The sequence below is a fragment of the Molothrus ater genome, chromosome 2 (genome assembly GCF_012460135.2).
Source record: "Molothrus ater isolate BHLD 08-10-18 breed brown headed cowbird chromosome 2, BPBGC_Mater_1.1, whole genome shotgun sequence".
In the NCBI taxonomy this organism is placed as follows: domain Eukaryota; kingdom Metazoa; phylum Chordata; class Aves; order Passeriformes; family Icteridae; genus Molothrus; species Molothrus ater.
In genome coordinates, this window is record NC_050479.2 from 62538242 (window position 1) to 62559819 (window position 21578).

General features: G+C 41.5%; 2 protein-coding genes across 2 annotated transcripts; one reads left to right on the forward strand and one right to left on the reverse strand.

Moving 5' to 3' along the window:
• Nucleotides 1–6135: 6135 nt before the first annotated feature.
• On the forward strand, nt 6136–9113 carry NUDT15 (nudix hydrolase 15). Its single transcript, XM_036380579.2, has 3 exons — nt 6136–6399; nt 6508–6698; nt 7229–9113. The coding sequence occupies exons 1-3, from the start codon at nt 6245–6247 to the stop codon at nt 7372–7374; spliced, it is 492 nt and encodes a 163-aa protein (XP_036236472.2). The 5' UTR covers nt 6136–6244; the 3' UTR covers nt 7375–9113.
• Nucleotides 9114–11095: 1982 nt separating this feature from the next.
• On the reverse strand, nt 11096–18433 carry MED4 (mediator complex subunit 4). The gene is given in 8 exon segments (XM_036381830.2): nt 11096–11866; nt 13005–13136; nt 13952–14038; nt 15130–15187; nt 15553–15723; nt 16074–16140; nt 18302–18379; nt 18381–18433. Coding segments are annotated over 8 exon segments (819 nt in total). The 3' UTR covers nt 11096–11693.
• Nucleotides 18434–21578: the final 3145 nt, after the last annotated feature.

Genomic DNA, 21578 nt, shown 5'->3' on the forward strand with positions numbered 1-21578 from the left:
CTTTTGCTCCTGGTCCTCTGCTCACCTGGTGTTATTGTCACCTGTTAGCACTGCAGTGAGCTCTGCAGAGTGCTTAGCTCTGCACCTCTGTGTGCAGACACACAAGGTAGGAACACGTGTCATTGAACCTGTAAGCAGCTGCAAAATTTTGATAGACCATCCAAGATTCCTACCACAGCTGATAAAATATTTCTTCCAGTCAAGGGGAAGGGGAAAAAAAAGCACTTGAACTCTGTGCTTTTTCTGCCCTCTGTACACACAGTGGCTCTTCACTAGTCACAGGACCTGCTGCAGTTCCGTACTGCACAGGACAGTACATGGATGCCATTTCCACATACAAAGAAATCTCCTAACTCCAGGAGACTCCCAAAATTACCTCTGGAAAGATTTGCAACAACGTTTACAAGAGGATGTAATGGATATTGGCAAAACTTTAACCTCAAAAGCCCAAAGCTACTGTTCAGAGATAAGTACTGTCTGGAGGTCAGGAAACAAGGCTTAAATCCTGACTCAGTTTCTTGCTACTGGAAGGAAATTGGACGACTGTCTCTGGGCTTATAATTAATTCTTGCCTTAGCAAATGGCTGTAAGACAGTCAGTTACAACTACTACTGTATCTTCTTCTCACTAGGAGTGACTTAGCCTTCCAGTTTCAAAATTAAGACGGTTTTACCTTATACATCAAAAGAAGAAATGTCACAGAAGCCACTTCTGACAATATTGAAGGGCTTGTAGAAAGACTGACTGAGGCAGCTGCTGCTGTTATCTGGAGTCTGATACACAGCTGTATGGAGAACTTTAATTATCTGAATGTTTTATTTTCTGATCTCTTGGCTGTGAAAACTCGGTCTAACTGGGGTGGACTGTAAACATGCCTGGATTTCTGTCTGATCACCAGTGCCACCACCTGGCTCTGACTGTCAGCACAAAGTGGTTGTAAGCCCAACTCAAAATCTTAAAAACAATAGTTCTTGGAAATGACACATGCACCTTTTCTTTATTTTGTTAGACACACAAAAAAAGATAACATTCTTGGCTACAACCAAACAAATTCCTAGTGAGCCCAATATAAGCTCAGGTTTGTATAGACTCAGCCTCATTCAATATCTGACTTACAATTAAAGAGACTGCACAAGGAATGCACTGTAGGATTCCACCAGATATCCAGAGGTTTTGCTAAATCTCCAGAAGTAGATTCCATCCTATTCAAAGTTTAAAATTATGAGACTTCTTGCTAAAATCAGAATAAAATTTTTAACATAGGATCAAGGCCCTCTCTGAAAAGCTGTATTTAAAACTCTAAAGAAGCAGGGAAAAGGTACATTACAAATGAGATAGAAGGAGCCAGGAAGTTTTAACGGACAAACAGGACAAATAAAGCATCCTGTTTGAGGCCAAATATAGCATTCTGGAAGGCTCAGGCATTATGAATAGATATGAATTTGCTTTATTATAAATTTATCATATTCATGTAGTTAGAATGGTACAATCTGATTTATTTCCCAGACCTTGTAAGCTCCACTGGTTGATACTTTGTAGTTGAAAAACATCAGGAGAGAGGATCTTGCCAAGAACATCAGAGTCAGAAAGTGAAAGCCTCTGCCAAGGCCGTAAGTTCAGAGGGTAGGAAATTTCCAAGACGGAATTTATCAGGGATTTAAAAAGCATCCCAGTACCTGTGGAGAAAATCACCCTGAGCTTTCCAGAACACTTTCAGTTGAAGAGAGGAAGGAAGAGCCCACTTTTTTGGTATGGCAGGTGAGTAAAAAGGTTTAGCGGATGGTCAGAGCAAAAAAACTGACTTTGAAGCAGAGTGAGAATAATCCTTCAGTGGTGTCTACACTGCCTTACATTGCATGTCTTACAGATGGTGAATTCTCTCTGCACCGCTTGTCTGCAGGAGTACCATCCTGGCTGTCTCTTGACAAACTGCAGGCTGCTAAGGGGACCCTCAGGCTTATCTAACATGAAACTGTTCACTGCACCCATTTGCAATATTAACAGGTTATTCCATCTCTTCTCCCAGTCATACAGAAAAGACAATCCAGGGTCCTTCCCTGAAGGTCCTCTGGTGTATTTCCTGCAAGGATTCTGACATCTGTCCTAGCAAATAGGCTTTTGATGTGTGCACTCTAAGGTCTGGATAGGTGTAAGTTTTCTACAGAATACAGTATGAACATTAATCACTAATGCACCATCTCTTCCCAACCAGTGAAGGCTGGTAGATGAAAGGCTCAATGAAAGCAAAAGGATTTGGTTTGCAAAAAATGATCTTTCACATAGCTAAGCTGTGGAGCACCTTGCCACAGATGCTGCAAATAATGAAAATTTATATGGGCTCAAAAGGAGTTTTGGTAGGTTAAAGAAGAGAAACAAGAAGGTTAGTTAGTAAATACACAGAAGCCACCTCTGCCTTGAGAAGTCACTGAGCTACAGATGGCTGTAGAATAGTAGTCAAAATCCCTATCATGATTTATTTCCTACTGTATTCAAGACATCCATTCTGGACCTCCAGGTACTATCCTAGATGGATAAGGAACAGACACTTTTATATTCTTTTGATTCAGGGTCCCCTGGGATTGAGCACACACAGAAGTTTCATCAAAGCACAATCCATCTTCACCTGCCTATGAGTTGCCCAAGGTCACTTAAAGTGTTGATGACAAAGCTACAAATAAAGCAGAATTGTCTCAGCACCTTCACTCATTCCAATGACTCAGTCCTGTCTGGACACAGAAAAGAAATAATTAACAAGCAATGAAGACAGCACACCTGTAGAACAGCTCTAATTTGTCCTATTGCTCTTGCACACACCATTATTCTCTCCATATGTAAATGTGATCAGAAGTTATTAACATTTCAACATAAAAACTACATATCACACTTTGCCTAATTTCTACTAATAATGTTTATGAAGCCATAATATTACAGCAAGCAGTAATTTATGGTGAAATACAGCCATTTAATGGAAACATGTGGTGTCATGGAAATAATTCTGATAAAAATAAAAGTGAGGAAACAGTTAACAATGTTACATTTTCAATATCAGGGTTCCAAATAACAACCAGCTGCTTAAATGCAAGAGAAGAAAAATCTTTCAAGTTCAAGTTTCAGCCAGGTTGCTGGCAGGACTTTGGTGTCATGCACTGCTGTCACATTCCACCCAGCTTCTGAATGCCAGCTTTGCAATGTAAAATATTTAAATATAAACCTTATATCTCCTAGTTCATACTTCTGCTAAGAAAATGCAAATATATAGTAAATTCCACAGCCAGGGAGCCATGTGTATGAAATTCTCAGAAAGATGGATGTTTTCTGCTTGTGTCGCTGCTTTTCAATAAGCTGTTGTACACTGTGTGCTTTTCTAACCTGCTTTCCCTATGTGTGGTCTTCTTAGGGAACAGCTGTGTAATCATTTTAATCTGACATAAATCTGGCCTGTTTCTAATATGGTTAGTCCCACCATTCTTGTTCCCAGCTGCTCTGACTCGCTGCCTCCCTCACTTATGTACCTGAGCTGTAAATTGCATCAGGGATCACATCCTACTAAAAATGTAATCTCTCTCCCAGTTTGCTGAGTCAGGTTTAGCTTTGTGCTGTGTTTAATCTGATTGAACTCTGTCCTGTCCCCTCCTTGTGCCACCCACAGCATGCTAGAAAACAGATTAATTGTTTAAAAAATAGGGTTTTTTGATCCAGATCACCTCAGACATACAGTTCATTCAATAACACTTCAATCAATAAAAGCGCTAGCATAAAGAACAAGGGATTGGGCCTGAAAAATATCTGCCTCTTTTCCAGTAGCTGCTGGACACATGCTGGTTCAAATACACTGTTTTGGCTCACAGAAGTACTTTCTCAGATGAAATATTAATAAACAAATTTACAAGTATATATAAATCATAATCTTTCAAGCTTTTCAAATTGTGGCAGAGGATTTTGCTACTTTCTCATTCTGTGAGATATTCCCATATCTTTCTTCAGTGGATGTCTGTTCACCATCAGACTCAGAAAACCAGCCTGTATTTACTTCATGATCTGCAATACCTGGCTGCATAGTTATGTCCTAAATAAATCCTAGAATGAAACCAATTAGAACAGATTCAGTCAACAAAATGCTTCTTTTCATACAGTATTCTTTATATTAATGATCACAAGTGTAAGGTGAAAAAATTGAAACAAGTCTGAACATCTGTATGCAATGAGATTTCAAAACCTTAACAAAAACTTAGCCATTTTAAAATTTTGTAAAAGGGTAATACTTCACATCTTTGTTGTGATCAAGAAGATGGTAGAGAGGAAGGGAAAATCTTAGCATACTGACAAATAAAAATATATTCCTTGTAAAAACATACTTTTTACATAATCATATAACATTTCTACATAATCATCTTCATATAACATTTTCATTTAATTGTATCCTGCTAATATAGTAAATAAGCATAATGACCGTATGGACTTTTTGGTTTTTTTTAATTTAAAAATAAATCAATGGGTCACCCTCAAGACTTGTCACTAAATGCTGTTTGGTAAAAGGTACAGGGAAATGGTGTACATAGAAAGTAGAATGTTTTCACTGTTCAGGTAAAAAACTTTGTGGTGTTTTAATGTATTGGACCAAAATGAGCTTTGTGGGTGAGGAGGAATCTTTGATATGGCTTTTGTAAAATTGTTGTCTTAAAATGTAAATACAGACGTGATATAACTGATATGTCTGGTGTTTCATCTGGAGATTAGGATACTCCTAATGGATATCCTCATGGATTAGGATACTTAGGATACTCAGCTGTACTGGGGTGACAGATACAAATGAATGAGCTTGGTTTACAAAAAGTCTTGTTAGCTTGGCAATTTGCTCAAGATTATTTATTATTATTGCTGTTATTTACCAATGTCAGTAATTCAGGGTATTATCACTGAAGGGGTATCAGGGAGAGCCAAATGTGATACAGACACTCCATCATCAGAAGGCATGAAAAGGCACTTTATTATTATAAATCCACAGTTCTTATCGAAACAATGGGGGACCTGATTGGCCTTTAGGAATCTTCTCTCACCTATTGGTCAAGAAGGGACAAATCCTTGTAAACATCTTTGACAAACAGAGATTGCCTGCCAGGTGCAGAGGTTGAGATAATAATTTTTATTCTTTCTCTGAGCTTTCTCACAGCTTCCCAGGAAAATCCTGGGAGAGCTGTGTCTCTCTCTGTTCAGAGGATATGTGATTGCCACAGGATATGGGCTGACATCACAGTTAAGCAGCGGGGCCAAATACTGCCAAAGGGCAGCCTTGCTTCTAGCACACCCAGACATTTGCTCCTGACATGCCCTTTATGCCAACAGTGGGACACATCTGATGCTGCATTGAGCCACTTCAGGCAGTTAAACCCCAGAAAACTAATCGCAGAAAATGTGATTAAGCTTCAGCCAGTTTGGCCCTGTGACTTTCATATGTAAATAAAAACATCTGTACATAAATATTTTAGAACCTTACAAAAAAAGTCCCCAAAACCAAACAAACAAAAACCCAAAACCACTTTGAAAGGTCCGCAAATAAAAAACCTCTTTCTCTGTTGTGATCAATAGGCTGAAGAAGGGGAAACTCTGACAAACTTTGCAGTTGTTGATAAAGAAAACGAAAGCTTGTATCTTGTATTCTACATATCTCTGTAATTTATAAAAATGTGAGAATGAAGGTAAGTATTTGCCAGCAGAAACTTTTATTTCTTATCAGTCAGGAACTTTTATTCTGCCTGTGGAGCTCTGCTCAGCTAAGTTTGTAGCTTCCTTTTTAAATAATTCCAATGTGACTCTTCAGAGTCAGACTCTTCACAGACCAGAAACAGTGGGCTAACCAAAGAAGGGCCACTTTTTAAATCCTGAACAAATCAAAAACAATCCTGACTGGCTCCTTGACCTTCAAAAACCGAGTCGCATCTTGCTTGTTTTCAGCTGCCCCTCGTTTGCACAAACGCCTTTTCTATTCCCGGTGAGCTCACAAGTCCCTGCGGTTTGAGAGGCAAGGATCCCAGGCAAATAGCAGGACAGGGCACCGCTCCCTTCCACCCTGCCTTGGAACCTCGCCCCCTTTCTCACCAGCGACGTCACCACCGGGCGCAATCGCGCTCTCCAGACACACCCCCGGCCAAGGACCTGCCAAAACCCGGGATCCCGAGCCGCGATTGGCGGATCCGCCCCCGCGTGCCCCGACGGGACCGAGCCTCGCCGAGCGCCCGGGGCAGCCATGGGCGAGCAGGCGGCTCAGCCGCGGCGGCCCGGGGTCGGCGTGGGGGTGGTGGTCACCAGCGCCGCGCACCCCGGCTGCGTCCTCCTGGGCAAGCGGAAAGGCGCGCTGGGCGCCGGCACCTACCAGCTCCCCGGAGGCCACCTGGAGTTCGGGTAGGAGCCCCGCGCCCTCCCTCCCCGCCCTGCCCTTCCCTTGCCCGCCGTGCCCTGAGGCGGCCGTGCGGTGCCGTGCCGTGCTTTCCCTTGCCTGCCCGCCCGCAGGGAGAGCCTGGCGGAGTGCGCGGCGCGGGAGACGCTGGAGGAGGCGGCGCTGCCGCTGCGCCACGTGCGGTTCGCGTCGGCCGTGAACGCGGCGTGCCTGTCCCAGCGCTACCACTATGTCACCGTGCTCATGAAGGGCGAGGCCGAGCCGGGCGCCGAGCCGCGCAACCTGGAGCCCGACAAGAACGAGGGTGAGTAAGCATCATGTTCCAAGCGCCGTGCCGCGGGCAGGGACACCTCCCACTAGGTCAGGTGGCTCCCAGATTCATCCAGCCTGGCCTTGAACGCTCCCAGGGATGCGGCATCCACAGCTTCTCTGGGAAATGAAAAAGCTGCTCAGGCAAAATGACTCTGTCACTTGTCTTTGTATTGGTAGTTTCTATATGATCCATCTATACTTGAAAAGGAAGAATTGTTATATCACAGAAACAAAGAATATCCTGAGTTGGAAGGGACCCCCAAGCATCATTAAATCCCATTCCTGGCCCTGCACGGGGCAACCTCAGCAATCCGCCGCTTTGTGCCTGAGTTGTCCAAACACTCCTTGAGCTCTGTCAGGCTGCACTATGGAGCCTATTCCAGTGCCCCACCACCTTTCCCTAACATCCAGCCTAAACCTCTCCTGCCACAGCTTCATGCTGTTTTCTTGGGTCCCGTCTTAACTCTTTACTCAGATTTTTCTTCCTTTTTTTTTTTTTTCTTTTTTTTTTTTTCCCTACAGGCTGGGAATGGGTCAAATGGGATGAATTTCCTCCAGCAGATCAACTGTTCTGGGCCTTACGCTGTTTAAGAGAGCAAGGTTACAATCCTTTTACAGAAGAGCTCGATCATCTAAAGGGATACACGGGAAGTCACCAATTAGAGTAATAACAAATTGTTTGTTATGTAACAAACTAAAGGACAGACCTGCTTTTTTGGTGTAAAAGAAAAAATACAAAGTGCTCACCCTGCCCATGTGAAAATATTATCTTTCCCAAAGAGAACATGCCAACTGTTTCAGTGCTTTTCCCATATTTCACATGACAGTTGTCTCTCATTCCAGACCCACTTCTAGGTTTAGTAGCTAATAATTAACTTTTTCTTCTACTGAAAACTCAGTGTTTAATCTAGTTAGTCTTTACATGGATGACCAGCCATTTGGAAATCAGCACTAGCCAGGGAAGCTTACTCACTTAAAAGCAGTTGCAGCAAAACTTACTCGTTTAAATCTGCTTTCCTGTAATTATTGGACCAATTTTAAAACTTGGCCTTATCTCTTAGCTTCACTTTTGAAGCTACTGTCATGAGCAAAAGTTACATTTAATAGACAAAGCCTTTTTTCCCCTGCAGACAGCAGTATACACTTGAAAATCAGAAGAGTATTATAAATGTGAAAAGATTGTCATGACTTATTGCAGGGAATGAAAATTCCCTGACCCTTCTTGCCAGTTGTTATCATAACAGAGTTCTGTTTAGATCCTCAATTGCATTGAATTTATCTGCAGAAATCAGATCTCTGCAACTGGTCTGAATTTGCTACTGAACTCTTGGAATGGAGAGGTGCCTACTCTACTAGGCTGACACAAATCTCATTTATAAGTGTAGCTCCATGGCAAAAATCATACTTAGTGGCTAAAAAGAGTTGTCAGTATTAAACTGCACACATGGGTGTAGTTCTGTATGGCTGGCTATTGAGATTTGGTAAAATTGTGAATTTTCAGTTTGACTGATTAAATGACTAAGTTGTTAGTGAATGAAATTACAGTACCAACAGTACATACAAAACCAAGAAGTTAATATTTTAAATTTTTCTAGAATCTGTAACTAATTTTGATTCTTTTCCAGCTGTTGGAAAGACATCAGCAATTAATTTTAAGATATAACTTTCAAATCACTAGTTGGCTCATTTTTTTTTCTTGTCAGGGTTCTTTTATACCATAACTCTTGTCTATTCCCTTTAGATATACTCATTGTACAAAAATGTTGTAAGGTATTTTTAATTTCTTTTGAATGAAGTACAGGCACAATACTGAGAGATTAAAATTGCCTGAATTATGAATTGACTTCTCAGTTCTTAAAAGAAATCAGCTTGAGGGATTTAAGGCTCTTCCTTACTTTGAACATACATTTTTTTAAATGGAGATGGCTCTTCTTGCTGAGAAACAGAGTGATGAGGCATAAGGATGCTACTGCCCCTGGCAATCCTCCTAATTAGAGTCTGAAGTATTAATTACGTGCAACTTCCCTTAGGACAGACACCCGTTCTCTGAAGTGAAGAAAGAAGTAACATTACACAGCAGTCTTGAAATGGGAAATTTCACCAAAAATTCCTTTGCTACTGTAACTTTGTAAAAATCTTATTTTTCTATTCAAAAGTGGAGATCTGCTTCCTGCAAGCAACCTTATGTACACTGAAAATTATTCCATTCAGCTGTCAACAAAGAAGCTGTAGGAAGAGTTGACAGATGTCCTGTCCATCTGTCACAAAGAATAACGAAGAAAAAAAAAATTAAATTATTTAGTACAATTTTTTATTTTAGAAAACATCTAGGTCCTGATGAGAGAACAGGGACCACTGTAAAATGGTCTGTTCATGCAATAAATACTTTCTTGGCATATGTTGTTAATGGTTATATACATTCTATTTCTTGTAAATACACAAGTAGACACTGAAATGAGGACACAACAGTATCTCCATATGTCAGCATTTCTGTATCTTTTCAAAACGGACAGATTACTGCAACCAGCTGTCAGCATTCCCCAACTTAAATAAGTTTGTATGTATCACACATTTATATTTCCCACCCCTCCAGAAAATGTGGTTCTCAGTCGATTTTAGCTGCCAAGACTCAGTCCTTTCAACTAAGTCTTTACTTTGATTTTTGGTACTTTTGCTAAATAGGAAAATGTATTATGTACATATATAAGCCACTGAATAACAGAACACTCAGTTATGATATCATGGTTCACTAAACTGCTTGTAACTGACAGAATTCACCTAAAATGGCATTATACTTAGGCAGCACTGAGAAGCATACTCCTGAACTGCACATAGTTTGCAGCACTGATGCAAAGGAACTGATTAGAATGCATCTAATACCCAGAGTTTGAATTTATGCTAAGTGAGCAGTGGGCAGTGCTGTTGCCCTACCTATTTATTAGATGTAATATATTGGTTCAATTTAATCCCATAACAGAGTAACTAACAAGCCAGAAAAAGAAGTGGTCATTGCTTCAGTTCCCTCTTATGTCTGAAAACAATCACCCACCTCCACAATATTTCAGTTGGTGAATTACATAGATACAGCCATAGAAGAGTTTTGAGTAGACTCTAATACTACACTTCCCATGAGTTTTAATTACATGTGTTTGTATTTTGTTTCAACAATGTCCTTGTAAGTTAGAATACAAAAGAGGCTGGTGAACTGTGTCTGTGTGCTGTGTTAAGAGATGAAAGAAAATACCAATCCCATTATACAAAGCATTAAGAAACTCCATTTTGTAATATTGTGTACGATTCTGATCACTAATGTGAGCTAGAAAAGGGGTAGGCAAGGTTAACTAGAATGACTGAGACAGGGCACATGTATTTGGATTAATGTGAATGAAACAGGAAAGACATTGGAGATAAGCACCCAAGAGGAGAACATGATACTGAATAAAGGTTACAGTATGCACGTATATTAATAACTTCAAGCTGTGAAAGAGGTGACAGTTTAATAACTCTGAAAATACTTCTAAAAGGAACAGCTGAAACAAAACCAAATTCCCCATTTCTCTGAAAACAAAACCCACTTCCCCATATAATGTGATTGAATGTGACCGAAGTCCTTCTTTCTACAGCCTGATGGGATTTGTACAGATTGGTCACAGGTGGCAGCATTACTGGCAGCAATGTTTGAAAGATTACTTGAGCAGAGGCGGAATTACCTGATTCATCAGATACTTCCTGTGAGGAATCTACAAAATGGAAAAGGGAAGAGAATTGTGATCTGTGCTGCAGGACAGAAACCTTTAACTGCCAGGAGCAACAGTTCACATGAGTTTTGAAATTCTATCAGAGGGTTACATAAGAGAAAAGCAGCTGTCATAAAATGACTCCTTAAGCAAAACAGAACAAGGAAAGGAAAGCCAAGGGAAGTGCCTTTGGAAAAACAAAATATCATTGCAGCTGATGCAGGAAATGTAGTTGTGAAAGTAAACAAATTAGCAGGTTCAAAGAACTGAAAAAATTATAGATGACAAGGACAAAAAAATCCTTGAGCGCTTTGATCTGAAAGGAGCTAAACCTGCAGCATGCCCCGCAGTGTGTCACCCCCAGGACACTTAACCAAGTATTTGGGGCAGCCTTGTGGGTGGGCACTCACTGCTTCAGGGTCTGCCCAGCTTTGTGTGCACCTGGCAGGGCTCACCTGAAAAGGAAGGACAGGCTTTCCACTTCTGACTCCTCCTCAGCTGCTTCTAATGCTGACTGGGCATTTTGCATAGGGAAAAATGGAGTACAAACTTCTGAAACTCAGTCAGAATTCAACCACATACTGGGATAAAATGTGCTGAGTATTGAAGTTACATGGCAACTCATGTAAGATTCAAGTTTGGAAAACTGAAGTTAGATCAAAGCTGAGTTTATTTATGACAAATCATTCATTATATATTACAATAATTACAAACTCTTTTATTACACCTTATTGCCATATTTTTGTCCTTGATACACAGATGATCAAGAACACAGATCTAGGCAGTAACAAAAAAAAGATACATTACAAACTTCATGTTTCATTTCTGTGGCATAGAAAAGGCTATCATCAAAAAAGTAAAGTTACTAACAAACATACAAGGGGATTCCCCTTACACATTTTTTCCCAGGAACTTATGTCATCTAATGTATAGTAAATACATATATATAAATATATATTTACACATCTCTTGCAAACATACATTTACACAATCACTGAAAATCTGACATCTCTCCCCCAGCAGACAGCTCCCAGACATTTCTCCCAGCTCCCAGAACATCTAACAGGAAAAAAACAAGTTTGTAGTCCATGTTTTTAAATTAGTCACCCTATTTCTGAGCCAGCTGTTATCTTCTCCCTGCACAGGGCTGCTGGTGTAACAAAAAAAAGGATATTGCAGTTTGTGACAAACAGCATCTAACCTACCTTCACCACAGGAAAGGTCTACTAGGGGTACTGTCCCCCTTGTACCTAGTCTGAGTCACTGCTGCTGCTTGAGGAGTCTGTTGACATAACTTCTACATCATCTTCATTCTCTTTATTGTGTCCTGGAGGCTCCAGCATGAAGTCATTACTATGATTAGGAGGTAGCATGTTCATTGACATATCACTTGACTGCCAAGGATACTGAGGAGCAAGCACATCTGGAAAAACAGAGGCATCATCAAGAAAACTTTCAGTTTTGTATATTGACAAATTCAACATGACAGCTCAACCAGAACTTCAATATAAAATCAAAACAAATCTTGAAATCCTTTCTAAATTTTGGACAGAGTAAACCCTCCAGAAACAGCTGGAAAACATCTCATGATGGAGCAATTCTATAATTGTAAAAGTCTGCTCTGCCAGAGAGGCCCATTTATGTAGTGGCTCTTGATAACTCATACTCAATACAGAGCTTTTCATCTTCAAAGCACAGTTTGAACTGATTCAGCATTCACAACTACTGGGAGTAATGAAAATTATCACTGTCTGTCAGTATGCAAAAATAGATTAAAATATTACATTAAAAAAAATCAGGCAGAACATAAAAATTCAGAGAAAAAGGCTTTATCCAAATATGCCTAAAAAGCAGCTCAGAATGGAAGCTAGTGTTTTACATTGGGTGGCCATGCTTCAATGCTAGAAGCAGTCTGCTATTAAACCAGGCTGAATGGGTGTGCTAAGCAGCCTCAAAGTTTGGAGGCTACTGAGCAGTCCAGAAACTGGTCTGCACATTCACTAAGGACTCAGTAACTGGATATCTCTGCAGGAGTCTCCAAAAGGACTAGATCCCATAATTAGCATTCTCAGGACATGCCTCCACACACCAACAGATTCAGCATCCCTACACAAAATGCCCAGGCAGCTTCAACTTTCTTGTAAATCAATGTTTCCCTCTTACCTTGACAGTCTCTGTGAGTGTTTAACCTGACAGAGGAGCCCAAGACTCAATTAAGAATTTTACTGGAGGAGTTTAAATCACACATTTTCCAGTTTCTCAAGGAAAATTCCTAAAATTCCTGGAAATTCCTTTCAGTTCTTATAGAGACAGCACTCAAAGTAAATGGATCAAGTCTGCATCCTCTAAGGCAAAGGAGCCAGCCAGAATGGGCTCTACTAAAACATACATCAAAAATATGCAACTTCTAATTACCTTTCTTTACTAGGTGTTCACTGCTAGGGAACAACATTAACCACAATTTTCATTGCTTTACCTCTGATTTGCCTTTGCTAAGGGAAATGTATAACTGCTATGAATCTATAAGCAATAAAGAAAAAACAAAACTGAGTTTCACTTACCTGGCAGTCTGCCTGCTGCAAGTGCATCCCCTGGTAAGTGTCCATTGACTCCATTGGTGGGTGGGTTGTTCATCTGACCCAAGAGACCACTTCTCATTTCCAGATCTGTAGGATATGGCCTACGTGGGTCCCCTTTAAGAAAAAAAGGGAAAAGAATGCCTTGAAATATTTAACAATTGTCTTGCAGCATTAGCGTTAGCTTCAGAGCCTAGCTGAATGACCAAAAAACCCCATACTCTGGTTGCTTGGATGAGTAATGAGCATCACACCTCTTCTATTAAAATCCAAGTCTGTCTTTCACTCAGACTTTGTTTGTTCACTCAAACTTGGCAGAAAAAGCATATTAAAAAACCCCCAAACAACCCAAAGCAACTCAAACAACAAAAAAAACCCAAACAAATCCATCATGTTTAAAAGATATCTTTGCTCACCCCGCTACTTCACAGCTAAACAGCAAGGACAGGAATTGGATGAAACACATTTTTATTTTGGGCAAGGAGGGTAGTACCCAAAATTGAAACATGTCATAGTAAAAGTTCTGCTTCTGGCTCCACTGTTTACTAACACTGTCTGAAAGGATATTGTAAGGGGCAAGAGGGAACACAACCAAACACATAGAAAAGCCTTTAGCATACTTGGCTTTGACTTATTATCAGGGTAAATATTCAGGGGAAAAAGGCAAACAAGGAAGAACAGAGGCCAGTCTGTTAATGAAAGCAGACAGTTTCATAACCTTTTGGAGGTGTATGTGAAGTCCACAGGATTTTGGACATTCATTTTAGATAAAACTAAATATTTTGAATTAAATATTAGATATAACAGCTGAAAACAATTCTAGTCTAATAGACCCTGGTGTTTATCACTGTATAAAAACATTTTAAGAGCAGATATTAACCATGATTTATTATTAAGAAAAAAAAATCTAGTGTCATAAACACAACAGTTACCTGGTACCCACGTCAGAGGGGCACAAACAGCATTGCTAGCACTGATCCTATGGGCATATTTAATTATTTCTTCAGAGGAAATGGCACCTGGAAGAATGGAAAAAAAAATGTTGCTTCATTCTCAAGAGATTGTGTCATTTAATTATTTCAGAATATTGACCACCAATATCTAAAAGGCTGGGAATATGATTTTGCCAAACATTAAGAGCCTGGTTCAAAAGCAATGACTGTTTAGAAGATTCTCAATCTATGCAAAGATGAGCTTTGCAGTGAACTGATTTTACACACAGAAGTACAAAAAACCTTCAATATCAATGGTTCTTCAACCTCATGAAAACCACAAACAATCTCTTAAACAAGTGTACTTGACAAGCACAAAAAAAAGTCTAAAACTACAGCTCCTGCTTACTATAGAACTTTCTGTAGCAAAGTTTTATTTATTTGTTTAGTAACTATAGACTGTAGCCAGAAGAGTCCTTCCAAATATGTGCTTATATTAGATTAATAGAAACTTTATTCAATTCCTTGATTTTCTACATGAAAGAGGCATAACAAAATGATAGAAGACACCATAAAAAAAAAACAAAAAACCAAAAAACCCAAAAACAAAACAAACAAAAAAACCCAAACAAACAAAAAAACCCACAAAAACAAAAACCAAAAAAAACCCCAAAAAAACCAAAAAAACCCCACACCTAAGCAAAACAACCTGAAGAAGATGCCTTCTCCCCTCCCAAAAAAAGTTAGTTTGGTAAGTGCCACAGAATGGCAGGAATTGCTACAATTACAATCTAGTATCACCTATCACCAGCTCACCAGCTAGTCAGGGTGTGCATATACACACAAACATTCTCTTCCTTTCCTTAGCAAACCTCCTGAGGAAATTTGGTAAGGTACTTAAGTAATCAGACATACTATTATCAGTCCAAGAAGACTGCTGAGACACTTTCATATTAAAATATGTTTGCCACAAAAAAAAAAAAAAATAAAATTCAATGCTGCCTTTATTCTGAGAAAATGGTTACAGTTTCATAATGAAATGGAAATTTGTTTACACACAAAGCATCTGAAATCTGTGATGGGAGAATTTAAAAAAAATTTAAAAGGCCCAATTTGAGCTCACTAACAGCTTTCTTTAGAATTGCATTTACTTAGTATGTACAATTATGGATACTCACCTTTTCGTGCTTTTTCAATTGATTTCAGTTTTTCCTTTGCTTGATAAACAGCTGTTGCCTAGTTGTAAAAAATAAAAACCCACAAAGGAAACCAAACCTTCAACGCATCTTTAATTTATAAACATCTAAAGTCAGCTTTGTGAATAAACCCCACCATTTAATTGCATTTTAGAAGAGAAACTTCTGTGAACATTTTCCAAATACACTGAAATAATGTAGATTTAGAAGCAAATAGTATTTTAAAAAAACCTTAATACCATGATAACTAAACAGTGTTTGACTACTGCAAAAAAACCCAAACCACTAAGCTCTTATGAAGTTTTAAATATTTAAATCTTCTCAAATTAACACAACATCACTTTGCCCAGAACCACCTTTTTTACAAGAAGATGCTCAAAAGCAAACACATCATTATGAACTTACCAGTATGTGTTCTGCTTCTTTAAGCTGTTTCTGCAGCTGCTGAATATCATTATCCCGCTTTTCTACTACCTTTTCTAAGAGCTGCATTTCATGATGGATTTTTCCCTGATCAACTGCCAACTTCATTAGCTCTTGAAACTCTCCATCTCTCTGAATCAGCAGTTCCAGGATCTATTGAACAACAGTTTTGTACAACTTTTAATTTGGCTAGAGTAACAACACACCCTCAGTCATGCTACAAAGAAGAGCAAATGGCATCCATAGGAGTATTTTTGTTTGAATGAAAAATGAAACAAAATTTCTTTCTGTTTGCAGAAACAGCCTATGAAGCACATAAAAAATGAATAAAAAGCAGGAGAACCAATAAGCCTTTGCAGCAGGGCCAAAGCCCCATTGTGACCATTAACTTGAATATAGGCATGAACAAAGGGAAAAAGTAAGAACAAACAAAAGAATTGAAAAAAGTTAGAAGTAAAGCATTATGCTTACCCAAAGAAACACAACTCAGAAAATCAGCTTACCTGGCTCTCCTCTCCTGCTTGTGGAAGCTTTTGGTTTCTTGAAATTGCCAAAATTTCAATTAGCTCCCTGAAAGGAAAACTCAGTTTGAACAACTTTCTAAGGCATTCTCACATCAAGTCATCCCAAAATTACCTAGAGGATTGGTATCATTACAAAAGTATTCATGGACCTGAGTATTTTATATTTTATAGTACAGTGTGGACAGGGATTTTTCAACCAAGAAAGCACACTTTGTTCCTTGTTATTTGAGCTCATGAAGCCCCCATGTATTTAAACTCAAGAAATGTGCTAAGTTCCTATTAAACCATAAAAGACATGAGCAGAATCTGAGAGAAGTAACAGCATAATGGAGTGCCCTCAGACCCTTCTTCTACTACCTTTATTTGTTGCAAGAGGGTGTTCACTGTTTTACTTCTCTACTTTTCTCCATTTTTTCCCCAATATACTTGTTATTTAGATCAACTAAGTCTACATTTTCAAATATCAACAGAGTCTGTTATGGAACTACTTTTACAACAAGTATTTCCACAATGGTATATTAGCTGTGCATCAAGCATACAAAAAATATAAAAGAACCCTGGTAATATTCTGGTGCTAGAAGTGCTTCTCAAACAGACCTCTTGATCACTCTCCCAGATATCCAGATACTCTGCCACTGTTCTGAAGAACCTCTGGGTATCACAATGCAAAGAGGCATTTTCTGTAAACTGAGCAAGTTATCTGACTTCTAAGACTCTGAATGGCAGTTCAACCCTAAGCACGGAGACACTGCCCTTGGAAGTACTGATTATTTGCTTGGTCCAGTGTGGATTATTTGCTTGGTCCAGCTCAGTGGGGTGTGTGAGTAATACAGCAGTGGAGCCAGAAATGTCTCAAAAAAAACCCCAGTAAAGCTCTGATCTTGGTCTGTGTCTCTTGGTCACTCCTGAACACTACTATGATTTGAAACAATTAGAGAATAAAAAAAACTTGTCACTGTCACTAAAGCTTTATTCCATCTGACCAACACTGAGCAGTAGCAAATCCATTTTAAGTAGGTCAGGTACCACCATCGAGGGTGATGTCACAGGTCTGTAATTCTGCCCTGTGTCAGCCAGGTAATGCACAGATGTAGATTAAAAACTACAGAAAGGTTCCAGATTAGACATGTGGCTTAATTTCTGCCCCTACCACCAAACCAGTACTGTGACAGAGAAAGGCCTACCCCCAGGGTGCTGCAACACTTTGCTGGATCAATAGGAAGATTCTCTAAATGCTGCTGAGCGTTGCTGTGGCTTCATTGTGGCAGAACACTAGTTCCAGTGCTCCAAAAAAAATTAGTAATTTAGGTAAGGAACAAGTTTGTTTTCATTTTTCCATAAACACATGCTCTCCAGCCACTCTTATGTCAGAATAAAATCTGTGACTGAGAATAAAGCTTAACCAGACACAAGGAGAGCAACTCACCAATAGCTTATCCTCCTCTTGAGGATCATTGAGCGAGTGAGCCACATGGACAGCACAGGTTATTCCCTCTGAAAATGCTTTCCTAAGATCCTACTCTCCTTGAGGTGTGGAAAATAATTAGGAACTATCTGAACTTCACTGCCAGCTGTGTCTCCACGACATGGTTGACAGCTTGGATGGGGATTACCAGCCAGGACTCAAGACCCTGGATTACGTATCTGAGCATTTGTATCACTCTGAAGAGGAGCTCTGCAGCCTATGTGGAATGAATGTACCACTAATATAGGCAGTGACCAGAACAGCTGATGTCATGCAACACCATCTACGTATTTCTGACTTAAGCATATTTTTTAGTGACTCATAAAATGCCTAAAATCGGCGTGTAAGTGTGCACTTCACAGAAAACCAGGTGTCAACCAAGTGACAAAGGCAAGTGGGAGAAAAAGGGAGCTGCTCCTTCTCTCTGCAAACCACCGATGCTTCCCCACTGGGACGAGCGCCGGGAAGCGCTGCGCAGGGCCGGGCCGAGCCCCGCTGCAGCACCAGCCCCTCACCCGCAGAGCCGGCCTGAGAACGGCCAGAGAGCAGGAAAAGGCGAACCCGAGCGGCTCGGCCAGCGCTGGCTCCAGTCGCGCCGGGCCCCTCCCATGCCACCTTCAGGGGCTGCCGCTCCGCCCGCCGCCCCCGCCGCCGGCTCCGCGCACGCACCGCGCCGGAAGCCCTCACCCCGCCCCCGGCGCCCCGCCGCCACGCGGGGCCGACGGGGGCCCGAGCGCGGTACCTGGCCAAGAGCTCGAGATCCTCCAGCGCCGCCAGGAGCCGGTCCCGGGTGCTGCTCCGGTCCCCGCCTCCCCCGCCCGCCGCCGCCCGCCCCGACCCCGGCTCCTGCCGCCGCCGCCGCCGCCATCGCCATCCGGGAGCGGACCCGCGCGGGAACCGCCCCCGGCCGGCGCAGGGACGGGCTGCAGCCGCGAGGCGGCGCGCGCATGCGCGGGGCGGGCGGATCCTTTCCCGCGGGGCTCGTACCGGGAACCGGGGTGTGAGGGGAGGGGCATTTCTGCCTCGTCCGGACCGCATGTGCGTCTGTCACCCGCCCGCCTTGAGGCGGGGTCGCTTTGCGGGGATCTGCGCTTGTTGCTCTTTGAATCACAGGATCATTTAGGTTGGAAAAGAGTTCTGAGATCATGGAGTCTGAATAGCATCATGTCAACCAGGCCACGTCCAGTCTCTCCTTAAGCACCTCCAGGAGTGGTGACACCACCACCTCCCTGGGCAGTCCTTTCCAACGTTTAACCACCCTTTCTGTGAGGAAAGTCTTCCTGATGTGTAACTTAAACATTGCCTGGTGCAGCTGAAGACTTGACTGTGACCTCTTGTTGTCCTGTTGGTAGTCATTGGGGAGGAGAGGTCAGCCCCCACCTGGCTACAACCATCCCAACTGGAATGCATTTGTGGAGTCTCCACAAAGAGCCTCCAGATGACACTGATTTATGCTAAAGACACAGAAAACGGGTGAAGTGTGTGCAACTGAATTACATCTTCAGGGGTTTAACTCAATTTTTGAGAGTCTTGGTGTCCAAAAATCCCTCAGGTGCCTTTGATCAGATGGAGGATGAAATCACAGAATCACAGAAAGGGTCAGGTCGGGACCACAGGGGGTCATCTGGTCCAACCTCCCTGCTCAAGCAGGTTTGTCCTAGAGCACACTGCACAGGATTGCATCCAGAGGGTTCTTGATATCTCCAGTGAGGGAGACTCCACAACCTCTCTAGGCAATCTGTTCTAGCACATGGTCACCCCCACAGTAAAGAAGTTCTTCCTCATGTTCAGGTGGAGCTTCCTGTGCATCAGTTTCTGCCCATTGCCTCTTGTCCTATTGCCTGACACCACTGAGAAGCACCAGGCTCTGTCCTGACACATCTCCTTTAGACCTATATATATCTGGTGTTTTACTGACAATCAAAGAAAGTTAAGTGCATGATACAGAAAGCACAACAAAAACCTGAGCTTTAAATCAGACCAAGACCAGGGTTTTACCTGGGCTGGCTGCCCCACACATGACTGGAGGCGACACTGCCTGTGCACACCCGCGTGTCCATGAAGGCAGTTGGTGTCCATCATGGACCTCTGCACACAATGGTTGGGGCAGGTAATAGGCACAAATCCTGCCCCCAGCCCTAGAAGAAGTTGAATTATAATTAAAAAGTACTGCTGTGTTGTGGGGGTTTTCTAATTATAGGTGCTCTATATGGGCTGGTGAAATGGGCTGCTCGATCTGGGTGGAGCCAGTGGAATTTTTTTATATTAACGAAATTTTCAGTAATGTGGAAAGACCCTGAGAGGGCAGGGTGGAGGGAAGATGAGGGAGTACAGAGTGAGAGCTAATCTGGGGCCATGGTTTATTAACCAGGGCAAGCACTGCCACAGAACAACAGGGAGCCCCAACAGACCTCGTGTCCTTCTGCTGTCAGCAGGCAGCTGCCTGTAAACAGCAATTTTCTTCTCCCCTGACTAGAGAAAGGCCTGAAAGGCCTACATGAACAATACTACCCTACTTGAACAATAACATCTCTGACTGCTCTGGTATTTACTCCGATTACCTGTTACCTTCTGCAATAAGTGTGTTCCTGAGAAATTTACATTTATTTAAAGAAGAAAAAAATGGCAAGAAACTCCTTAGTAATTCTTTGGATTGTGATTTAAATAAGCAATTCAACATTATGAGATTTGTGATAAAGCAATGAGATTTGGCAACTCTGAGAAAAAAACTTTGCCAACAGGAGTTATTTAAAATTCCTTTGCAATGCCCAACAACCCTCAACATTCTGATTGTAAATCGTTTGGGAATTCTGTTTAAACTACATAGCAGATAAAATCTCATCAAATAAATAAGTTTTGCTTGCTTTTTTTTTCCCTCCTCTATTTCCTTGCTTTTGTTCAGGGAAAGATGTAATCAGTGATGGTGTCTGCTTGTGCATCCAGTTCACTGATTTGTTAGTGTCTGTATGGGTGCATAAATAGAAAGAAATAGTGACATCAAAAACAAAGCAGTCCTTCCACTAAATCATTTTCTTCCTCATACTCATTTTGACATCTGAATTATTTAGACTTGAAGCACTTGTGCTGTATTTCAGGGCAATAATGCTGCTTTCACTTGAGCTAAAAGCTTGCAGCATTAACAGGACCCCAAAGTTGACAGGTGTGAATATCTGTTATAGGTGATTTCTGTAGCATGATCTTTCATTCTCCTTGTGCCTTGGAGCTTGTTCCTTCCCTTCCTCTTCACAGCAGCACTACTCCCATCCATCCAGGCCAATACCACCCATCTTTCCCTGGAGCAGCCCCCCTTCTCTCCCTGCTTCTCAAATTTCTGTCCCTCTTCCAGGCAACATGGACAACTGTCTGCTTTCTGCTGCCCAGTTCTTTCCTTCTCCTTGCCCTGGCCATGCAGCCATGGCTGGAGAGTGCAGTGGAATAGGCAGGGAGTTTATTGTGCTTGTGCCTCTGTGTGGGAGCACAGGGTGAGACCAGAGGTATCAGGGAATGCCTGCCTGTGCCAAGACACAGAAAGTCATTCAGACCATGCCAGAGGGGTCATCTCCTTCAGGACAAAGGGAAAGCCTGGGTGAAATGGGCTCATGCCCCAAACTTGTCCCATGGGCTGATTTCTTTAAGACTGAGTGAATAATTTGCTGAATAGACTTCTGAAACATTTGCCTTTAAAAACAACAGAGCCTCTGTTCCCCCAGTGTTGGTTCCTCTGTTACCTCAGTTCTTCAGTGCTTTTCTCCTACTTTCCCCGGGTAAACTTTTTTCATAGTTGTGTTGGTTTTGAGCCAGACCTGCTTCTTTAAAGATCATGCCCCTCCTGAATAACTAAGCATTGTTCCCAAATTTTTCCAGCAGTCTGAGAACATTTTATTTTCTGTGGCCATACATGGATCTTTGCACAGTGAGTTTATTAGACATTTCAGAGGTCTTTCATTTCAGATTGTCTATTCAATGGCATGCTGAATGTATTGTTAAGAACCTGCTTGCATAAGCAAAAATAGCTTATT

Coding starts and splice junctions, on each gene's coding strand:
- NUDT15 (XM_036380579.2), top strand. CDS start 6,245: ATGGGCGAGCAGGCGGCTCAGCCGCGGCGGCCCGGGGTCGGCGTGGGG. Junction 6,400..6,507: donor GGAGGCCACCTGGAGTTCGG/GTAGGAGCCCCG, acceptor GCCCGCCCGCAG/GGAGAGCCTGGCGGAGTGCG. Junction 6,699..7,228: donor GGAGCCCGACAAGAACGAGG/GTGAGTAAGCAT, acceptor TTTTCCCTACAG/GCTGGGAATGGGTCAAATGG.